The sequence below is a fragment of the Salvelinus sp. IW2-2015 genome, unplaced genomic scaffold (genome assembly GCF_002910315.2).
Source record: "Salvelinus sp. IW2-2015 unplaced genomic scaffold, ASM291031v2 Un_scaffold8237, whole genome shotgun sequence".
Taxonomy (NCBI): domain Eukaryota; kingdom Metazoa; phylum Chordata; class Actinopteri; order Salmoniformes; family Salmonidae; genus Salvelinus; species Salvelinus sp. IW2-2015.
Genome location: NW_019949497.1, coordinates 1 through 10,928, shown reverse-complemented (window position 1 = coordinate 10,928; position 10,928 = coordinate 1). Strand labels below are relative to the sequence as shown.

The 10,928-nt window shown below is 44.5% G+C and overlaps 1 protein-coding gene across 1 annotated transcript; it reads right to left on the bottom strand.

The window, feature by feature from the left end:
- Nucleotides 1–1,798: 1,798 nt before the first annotated feature.
- On the bottom strand, nucleotides 1,799–9,907 carry LOC112079501 (uncharacterized; the record flags this gene model as incomplete). Its single annotated transcript, XM_024145439.2, has 4 exons — nucleotides 9,511–9,907; nucleotides 7,895–8,277; nucleotides 6,836–6,982; nucleotides 1,799–1,884 (listed from the first exon to the last, which is right to left on the bottom strand). Coding segments are annotated over exons 1-4 (1,013 nt in total), but the record flags the coding sequence as incomplete, so codon positions are not given.
- Nucleotides 9,908–10,928: the final 1,021 nt, after the last annotated feature.

Below are 10,928 nucleotides of genomic sequence, written 5' to 3'. Positions count from 1 at the left end.
AAGTATGTAATGAGTATTAGCCCCTCCTTATCCCTCTACTCATTTTGTCATATGTATGGATCTGTATATACCCTATTACATCCTCACCTACTGTAAATGATTATCCTAATTGGATACTCATGTAATTAGAAAGGAGAAAAATTCTCACCGTAAATATGAATGTATAATTAGATGTTCCTAGGTATAGATATGTAGTATATATCCTATTATGAGATGTAAGTGAGGTATCCTTTAGATCAAATCTACATAAATTATGAGTATGTAACATAGTTAAATAATAAGAAAGTATAATAAACACTAGACAAATTCTGCTAGTGTTGTATTTCTGATATTTTTTTCCTGATCAATCCTTGGGCCTCCCTTACTCCCAAACATTAATTTCTCTTCTGAAGCTACCCAGCGTGCCCACCGTAAGTTATATATACGCTTATAGCCGCATGATACGTAGGAGCTACCCTATCTATCATACTAATAGCTCTCTACTACGGATATACCAGTTCATGTCATGATATTAGGGCCACACATATTCAATTCTAACGACACCCACCAGAGAATCCCTATACCTGACTGTAAGTGATAGAATGGATATCCTAGATGATAATGCTAATGGAGTATCCTATACGCAGCAAGAGGTAATAATAGAGTAATGAGACCCTATTATGTATGGGATTCATAGTGAGATAAGTGTAGGGGAAAAATTATCCTGCTTTATTGTATATTCATATGAGTATCCTCCATTAGAATATGTAAATTATTATCCCACTCTTAATGATATGTAGGACTACCTATATTATTATTTAATGAGTATCCTAGTATGCTATATGTCACTGGAGATATCTATATATATTAATGAGATCCTATTAATGATATGTACATGGAGGTATCCTATTATATATGTAGGAGATCCTATTATATATTTGGGATATTCTAATTATATATGTAATGCCAGTATCCTATTATTATGTAGCATATCACCTATTATTGATATGTAATCATGGTTATGACCTATTATGATTTATAGTAGCATATTCTATATTAGGATATGTGTAATGATGCTATACAATTATATACTGAAGAGTATCCTGAGAAGTATGACACTATAAAATAGATATCATCTCAATATATGTAGAACTATCATTTATGATATATTATCCACATGAATATCCTGTCTAGATAGTAAGAGCTATCCTAGGATATATGAAGACCCTCCTATTAACTGTTAATGAGATATCCATTATTATACGATAGATATCCATGTCTAGATACGTAGATGAGTATCATCAATGCACGACAGACCCAACAGATGCACGTCATAAGTGTATAAGGTAGTTAAACATGCAAAATGTAGAAAGAAAATACGAATATATCTAGGCCGAAGAAGTAACAAGAAACGATAATAGGGAGTAGCGAATGCACAGATGATGCGGAGAAGAGATTTTAGGGAGAAAATAGAGAAGAATGTACGGAGTGAGCTGAGAAAATAGGAGGAAAAACAAGTCAGATAGAGAGAGGAAGAAAAATGTAGGGAAAGAATGTTAGCCAGAGCATACAAATAGATGAGGAACTGGCAGACAATCATGAGAAAAGAGATAGGGATGATAAGATGTAGCTAGAGCGATTAGGAGAGGAGTAGGACATATCATATTACGCTGAGATAGGAATTAGGGAAAAATTGTCACAACAATTAATCGGAGTGACTACGTGGAAACGGACAACAGATGGAAAATAAATATTAAGTTAGGGATAGGACATCCTAATAGAGGAGGAGAACAGAAAAGAAAGCAGAAGAATCTCTTACCTCATCTTCTCACGGCTGTCTCTCCCCGCCGTGCATGGGGGAGGCCACTGTCCTCTACCCCTGCAGTAGTCATACCTTCGTCGCACCTACGCACAAGGAATAGACGTAAAGAAGATATATACAAAAAGCATTAGCAGTCACCTGGTTGTAGAAAGACAATAAGATAATCTGAAAGAACGCGAAGAAGAAAAGAGAGAGATGACGAAGGAGAAGACATAATAGTTACTGACAAATTTTTATTGGTTATTTATTTACTTTGTTAATTATCTTATTTCAACTCCGTTCAATAAACATGATGCTTCCCATCCAAAAAGCCCCTAAATTGAAAAGAACGACAGACAACTAAAGTCAAGTTGTAAAAACTACGACCAGAAAAAGGAAATTATTATGTTATAAAGACTGAACAGAGATAAAGAGATGATAAGGTTTCAAAGAACTAACCAGATAAGAGAAATGAGCCTTAGTAATAACTCACATACAAGATAAGAAAGCAGTCTATGTAAACTGAACAAATAAGAGGCGATGATACGGTTCGTAAAAGACTCAGGAGCAGACGATAAATGAATGACAAGTTGTGTATAGCGACCTGAGACCAGAACAAGAGCAACTGTGCATGACGTAAGTGTTAAAGGACCTAACCCCAATGATAAAGAATGACAGTTGTAAATACTGATACAAATCAGAGAGATACGATGTTAAGAATGAACTGAACCGTATAGAATGATGAGTTGTTAAGACTGAGACAGAACTAAAGAATGATCGAAGTCTGTAAAGGACTGAACAGAAAGAGAATGACGAAGTTGTTAAATACCTAGATCACAATTAAAGGATGATGAGATCCGATTGTGTAAAAGACTGAACCACAATAAGACGACCATACCGAGCGTCCTGTAAAGACGCAACAGAATAAGAGCAACATGCATCGTGTTTGTAAAGTAACTGAGACAGATGATAAGTAAGAAGCATGATGAGTCTGTAAGACTCGCATACAGAAATAGAGAGGATCCAGGTATATTAATAAGACTGAGACAAATAAAGAAGACTGACTATCGTCCGCCAAAAGATCTCAGAACAAAAAGATGACTGATGCACGATGTTTATTATAGACCTGAGACAGAAGATCAAGAAGACCGATGACGAGGTTGTAAACGACCTAGGACCAGGAGACTACAGACGGACACATGCCCAAATATTTTTAATTAGCTCTCTGTCATCCATGTCTCTACGATTTAGCATTCCACCATCTCACGCCCCATCAGACTAACCCTCATAAATGACTTAATTCATGCAATAAGACTGAGCTATCTCTTAAGCCAAATTTTGTCGCTTTCAAAACCATCTCACCTGACAGATCTCTGTTTACAATCTACTCATTCTGCTGTCCAAGCATAAATCAACATAACCTCAAAGCGCACTCTTAGACACAAATCCAGCGCTCTACTGACATAACATACCGCACCAGTTTACCAGGTGTCCGACTCTCTCCTCACGAGCCCAACAGTAGCTGTAACACAGGTTGATAGTTCTTCCTCCCAGGAGCACGAAGACTCTTTCACATGGTGTGTTGTATTGGTAGTTCTTCCACGGTGTTGTAGTACAGTCCTCCACCTGCGTGTTAGTCATGCTCTTTGGCTTGCGGTCGGCCCAGCCCCAGCTAAGATGTTTGGCTGTACTTCTCTGTTGCCGTCAGCGTCTCCTGTGAGGCCTCGCCCACATTATTGCACTACCAGAGCCAGCCGCTAGGGGGCCTTCCTTCGCACTGGGGGGGGCCCACCCCAGAGCGGGAGGCGGGGACACCATCCACCACCCCTATCAAAAACCACAAACACGGCATGTCAATCAATCTGGAACACCAATGAAACTGATGAAAATCCTCCAACTACGCTCCACCTTGAACTTCTTGATGAACAATTACATATTTAACACACTCTCCATATGCTGAGACAACGCTCTCGCGTATTGTTAACACCTTCATCCATCATTCCTGTAACCCTCTCCATCATTGTTAACACCTCTCTGTATAGTTAACACCTCTCCCATATTGTTAACACCTCTCCATCATTGTAACAACCTCTCACATAATATTTAAACCACCTCTCCACTATTGTAACCCAACCTCTCCACACTATCTATTCAACACCATCCACATAATTGTTCAACACCTCTCCACTATTGTTAACCACCACCTCCATACTTGTTAACAACCTCTCCATATTCTTAACAATCCTCTCCATAGTTAAAACACCTCTCCTTATTTTACACACCTTCTCCCATATGTTAACACCCTCTCCCATATTTTAACAACCTCTCCATATTGTAACATCTCTCTCTCCATAATTGTACCACCTCTCCATATTTTGTAACACCCCTCTCCATATTCTAGCACCCACCCTACTTCCATTATTTTAACACCCTCTTACTGTACTGTTTAACACCTCTCCATATGTAACCACCCCTCATTACTATTTAAACACCATCTCCATGTATTGTTACACACCGATCCGACATATTCGTTAAAACACCCTATCACTCATTAATTGTTCAAAACCTCATCCATATTGTTAACACCTATCCATATTGATTAAACCCCACACCGTCCCCATATTGGTTAGAGCACCTCATCTGTAATGTTAACACCTCTCCCATATTGTTAAAAACACACCTCTCCATCAGTTAACACCTCCCCTCCATATTGCTTCAAACCACCTACCTCCCACTACTTTACCACCTCCTCATATTTGTTAACATCCTCTCCTCATCATTTATATAGCCACCTCTCCATATTCACCTCTCTAAAACACACCCTCAGCCATATTGTTAACACTCTCCAATATTGTACCACCTCCCCATAATTCTTAAACACCTTACCATATTGTTAACACCTGCTCCATATGTTAACACCTCTCTGTATGTTGTATAAACACACTCTTCCCTAATTATTATTAACGACGCTTCTCCATATTGTTACCACCTCTCCATATTGTTAACACACCCCTCTCCATATTGTTACCATTCCCTCCATATTGTTAGACCCAAACCTCCTTCTCCATATTCTCTTACCCCTCACCTACTCCAGTATTAGTTAACAATCCGTCTATCGTAGTTACACCTCTCTTATTCACCACCTCTCCATATACCACCTCTCCAAATTGTTCAACACCTCTGCGCATTATTGTACATCATCCTCTTCCATATTGTAACACCTCTCTGTATTATAACACCTTCTCGTATTGTAACACCTCTCCAGCAGTGTTAACACCTAATTTCCATATAGTTAACACCTATCCATAGTCTTAAAACTAGCCTCTCCATGATTGAACACACCTCTCACTCATTGTCTAACACCATCTCTGCCATATGGACACCTCTCACATTGATATGTTCACATCACCCTCCATATTGTTAACACCTCTCCATACATTTACCCCAACCTCCTCGCATAATGGGTTAGATCACGCTCCTCCAATATTGATATAACACCTCGTCTCCATCATTGTTAAAACACCTCTTCTTCTATATTCTGTACCCACTCTCTCCATGAGCAAAGTTACAACCTATACTCCACTTGAGTTTGATCCACCACCTCTCCCATATCTGTTAAAACCTCACTCTGTCACCTCCCTAACTACTCTTCTCCCATATTCTTAACAGTATACATCAGGTGAGGACTGTTTAATCGTGAGACACATGGAGAAAACTGAGGATGGATCAACAACATTGTAGTTACTCCACAATACTAACCTAATTGACAGAGTGAAAAGAAGGAAGCCTGTACACAATACAAATATTCCAAAASATGGCACTAAAGTAATAACGCCAAAAATGTGGCAAAAAAATTCACTACTACAAAGTGTTATGCTTGGGGCAAATTCAATACAACACATTACTGAGTACAACACTCCATATTTTCAAGCATAGTGGTGGCTGCATCATGTTATGGGTATGCTTGTAATTGTTAAGGACTTTTTCAGGATAAAACATTTTCAGAATGGAGCTAAGCACAGGGAAAATCTTAAGAGGAAAACCTGTTTAGTCTGCTTTCCACCAGACACTGGGAGATGAATTCACCTTTCAGCAGTACAATAACCTAAACACAAGGACGAATCTACACTGGAGTTGCTAACTAAGAAAACAGTTAATTTTTCTCAGTGGCCGAGTTACAGTTTTGACTTAAATCTGATTGAAAATCTATGGCAACACCTGCAAATGGTTGTCGAGCAATGATCAACAACCAATTTGACAGAGCYTGAAGAATCCAGGTATGGAACTCTCTTAGAGATTTACCCAGAAAGACTCACAGCTGTAATCGCTGCCAACGGTGATTCTAACATGTATTGACTCAGGGGGTTGAACACATCTAATCAACATACAGTATATTAGTATTTTATTGTTATAATGTTTTGTATTTTGTGTAGATCGTTGACAAAAAAATGACCATTAAATCCATATTAATCCCACATTGTAACACAACAAAATGTGGAAAAAGACAAGGGGTGTGAATACTGAAGGCACTGCAGGTAATCGACGTAAGATTATGTGGTGTAGATTTGGGAATGATGACTATAGGAGCAGCCAGGTATAGGAACAGCTAGGTAGACAGCCAGGTAGACAGACAGGCAGAAAGACAAACAGAAAGACAGCTTAGCTGAAGAGTTTTGATTTAATATGCACACCCTGTTTCTGATCCATTATTTAGTTGCCGGGGGACTCATGAATGAAACATGGTGAAAGCCCCCAAATCCCCCAAAGCTGAAAAGGAACACGTTGAGACGCTGAGCACTAGTCTGGTGTTACAGATGAAGGTGTTATACTATGAAAAGGGTAAGAAGCCTGGTAATATCTGTTTTACATATTCCTTTTATATGACCTCATCATTGTGTGACTCGCTCTCTCTTCTGACTTAGTGTATTCTGGGTAGTGTATTCTGGGACATCGAGAGGTGACATCGAAAGAGGAGCCAGGCCTACCTATTGAAGAATTGGAAGTGAAAACACAACACGTGCATACACAAACAAACACACACACAGACACACACACAGACACACACCTGTCGAATGAGTGGAACTGCATGGGCAGCATGGGGTGTGTCTTGAGGGCGGGATCAGGGTGGTAGGGGGTGGGGCCAACTTCCTGTCCCGCCTCCCCACCGTCCAGGGGCGCGGCCACGAGGCTCTTCAGAATCTCCTATACGACGGGGAAAAAGAGTGGGGAGAGAGAGAGATAGAGAGAGAGAGATAGAGAGAGATAGATAGAGAGCAAGAGCGAACAAGCATATTATTAATTTGCATTATCAATAAAACATATTGATCAATAGCAAGGACAGCAAAAAGAGCGACATGGAGAGTGAAAGAGTGGATGGGGAGAGACAGAGAGAGACGAGAAGAGAGAACAGAGAGGAGAGAGAGACAGGAGCAGAGAGAGAGAGGAGAGAGAGAGAGAAGAAGAGAGACGAGAGAGAGAGAGAGAGAGAGCGAGAGAGAGAGAGAGAGGAGGAGAGAGCGAGAGGAGGAGAGAGGGAGAGAGAGAGAAGAGAGAGAGAGAGAGAGAGAGAAGAGAGAAGAGAGAGAGACAGGAGAAAAAGAGAACAATAACCACCACTGTACAGTGGCTTGTGAAAAGTCGTAAAACGTCACAGGGGGGTGAGTACTTTTTTGGAAGCTATATATATCTAATATGACATTTGAAATGTCTTTAATTTCTTTTGGAACTTTTTGTTGGGTGTAATGTTTACTGTTAATTTTTTCTTCTTTATTTTCAACTTTAGTTTATTATCTATTTCCACTTGCTTTGACAATGTTTCCATGCCAAGTAAGCCCATAAAATTGAAATGTAACTGAAAGAGAGAGAGAGATAAGAAATAGACAGAGAGAGGAGAGACAGAGGGAGCGATAGATGAATAGACAATAAAACATCAAATGAAGGAGAGAAAAAGAAAGGGAGAGAGAAAGTTGCGAGGGGGAGAGCCGAAAGGGTGGGGAGAGGAGAGAAAGAGGAGGGGAGAGAGGAAAGAGGGGAGAGAGAAAGAGAGAGGGGGGAGAGAGAAAGAGAGAGGGGGGAGAGAAAACCAATTTGAAGAGGTGAAGATAGAGTCAGTACCTTGACGTTGATGCCCTTGTTAGTCTGGCTGATGCTCGAGATCGACGAGGGAGGTGCTTGACCAGGATTGGAGGCGGAGTTAGGGTTATGGGGAGAATCCAATAGGCTCTCCCTTGACCTCCTAACCTCTGATGACAGGGTACACAGTAGATCCCCTCCTCCTCCATCCCTCTCTCTGTGTCTATCTCTGTCCGTCTCCCTGCCTGCCATGCCCAGTCCCAGCCCCAGGCCCAACTCGGYTCCGTTCAGACCCCCAGGGCCGTGGCCCTCCTCCCCAATGCCTGAGTCGGTGTGGGGTAAAGAGGCCAGCGGAGAGTCCTCCATGGGGGTGGGGGTCTGCTTCTCCCCCCGGCCACCCTCAGAAAAGGAGGACGACGGGTGCTCTGGACGGTGAGAGAGACGGACAGAGAGAGTCAGAGAGAGATATGTTCTTAATACCTAATTGAATACATACCTATTGTCCTCGACCTGAACGCTAGTATTGGAACAGTTGTATGAGTATTCATTTTTTTTTGCGTGAAGAAAAATTATAGGCCTATATTTTAACCAGAAATTAACACTGAAAAGCTTTTTTTAAATCAATGAAAATATCCATGTGACATTGTTRCATACAAGGATATACCATGRCATTTCAAATWATTWATTTAACAAAACAACATTCGCAATGTAGYTTTTATGACGTGTGCCTCGTAAAAACACCGGTASCYTTCACGTGTGTAGCTTGATGTTTATGTTGGCCGATCAAAGCGGCAAAGAGGATCACTGTGAAGCAAGTGGAGTGAGAGGTCACTAATGTTAGCAAAATGAGAAGGAGTAGGCTACGACGAGCAGCCAACAGGTAGGCTGTTGTTTTAGCTGAATGTGGTTGGGGAGAAAGAGCAGCATGTGGCCTCAGTTAGCCTAACTACCTATAGCTGGCTAGCTATCTTCTCTAGGCTACTCCAGTCAAGACAGGTTGGGATGAAAAATAACATTGTGGCTGCTACAAGTTAGCTAGTCTTGGCTGTAGCTGCTACATGTTAGCTAGTCTTGGCTGTAGCTGTTACATGTTAGCTAGTCTTGGCTGTAGCTGTTACATGTTAGCTAGTGTTGGATGTAGCTGTTAAATGTTAGCTAGTCTTGGCTGTAGCTGCTAAATGTTAGCTAGTCTTGGGTGTAGCTGCTACATGTTAACTAGTCTTGGCTGTAGCTGTTACATGTTAGCTAGTCTTGGCTGTAGCTGTTACATGTTAGCTAGTCCGTTGGGCCTGTAGCTGCTAAATGTTAGCTAGGTCTTGGGTGTAGCAATGCTTACAATGTTAGCTTAGTATCCATGTAGTGTTTTTTGCCACCAGGGCTCGGTCCCTCTTGGGGTCGGGTGTCCTTTTGCGCCTCACCCAGTTCCTCTGTGGTTCCCTTTTGGCCCGCCGGCTTGCTAGCCACCTCGGTTTTGTACGACGTCGTGTTCAGCGTACAGTGGGATTTCTCCCCTGGTGTCGTCCCTTCTCTCCCGTCTTGACAGGGCCTGGGTCGTGTCGCATGTACAGCCGTTTATCTCGTGCCTTTCGCCCTGTTAGGCCGTTTCCGCCCTCCGTCCGGGTGCTGGTCCTCCTACCCTGACGCCCTCTGTCACTTGCCCGGGTCGGCCCGTTTTGGTCTGTGTCCGTCCGGCAGGCGCGGCTTGCACGCCGCGGGTCGTTCACTGTAGCTTACCTCAGGCGAGGCCGGGGGCCTTGCCCGCAGTGCGCCCCTGTGCCTGCCCCTCCCTCCTCTCTCCCCTTTTCCCTTTCCGTCACTTCCCTGGCTCTGTGCTGTGTGCGTGTCTGTGTGCGCGAGCGCGGAGCGCGCGCGCGACGCCGCGCGGGCGCGCGCGCGCCCCCCCGGCTTCGCGTGCGCCGACCCCCGTGCGGTCGCCGCGCGCCCGCCAGGCCGCGCGCGCCGTGCGACGCGAGCCGCGCGCAGTAGGGTGGTTGCGATCCCGCCCCATAGGTCCATTGGGCCACCCTGGTCAACCGTCACTGGCCCCTTTAACATCTTCGACTTTACGCGCCTCTAGTTTCCTGTGCGGCTGGCTTGCTTAGGTCTCGTTACTAGAATCAGTTTCAGAGCTAGGTCTAGTCCGACGCTTCCTGTAGGCCCGTCGGGTCTCCGCTTTGGGGAGCATTTTGCTTCCTCTTATGTCATCTCTCGTAGCGCTGCTCGGCCCCCTACACCCCTATACCCGCGAAACTGGTAAGCGCCTGCCCGGCTGTTCAAATTAAGTTTGACGCCGTTGTACAGTTCCCCGCGCCTCTCTCTCACCGCGCTGCTACAGACCAATAGGCCTAACTTTTCACCCCACCTGCCATTCCAGGATTGGGCACCTAGGGTCTGCCTCCCACTTAGAGTGTGTGTCTACTGCCCCTCTTCGACGTCTAAAACCAGCTACCGGCTCCGCCTTGCAGCCTGCTAATGCTGCCTTGCGGCTACCTTCGGCTTACCGCACGGCTTCCTACATTCTTCTGCGATCTTCCCTAAGCCCCCTCGCCTGCCCTCGCCGCCCTCCCTCCCAAATCCTCGCTGACTTCGGTCTGTCAACGCGGCCTTCGTCTCCGGTCCAGCGAGCCGATGCTGCCGCCTACCTGCCGCTGGCAGCACGCGCACCGCCCGCGCCAGAGCCGCCGCAGCGCCCACCCGCGCCGTTCAGGTGAACTACGCTACCGGCTTCGGGTCGGTAACCTTCGGTTGTGCGTGTGCTTCACTTCGTCAAGACGGTAATGGGCATGGGGTGTGTGGGCGCCGCGGTCTGGTGCGTCAGGTGGGTGTGGCGCGCAGCGCGGGTCCGGGCGCGCAGTGTGCTGGGCGCGCGCGGTCGGGACGCGCGTGATGCTGGGCTCCCGCCGCTGGAGGGCCTCCTTCTCTTTTTTGGTCGAGTGCGCCTCTGTTCTTTCCTGTAACTCGCCCCCTTCTCCTCTTTTTTTCCCTCCTCCATTCTCTCCCCTCTTCCTTCTTCCCGCTCTGTCTCCTTCCCCTCTTCTCATCCCTCCTCTCCCATCCCCTCCTCTGTCTCCTCCCC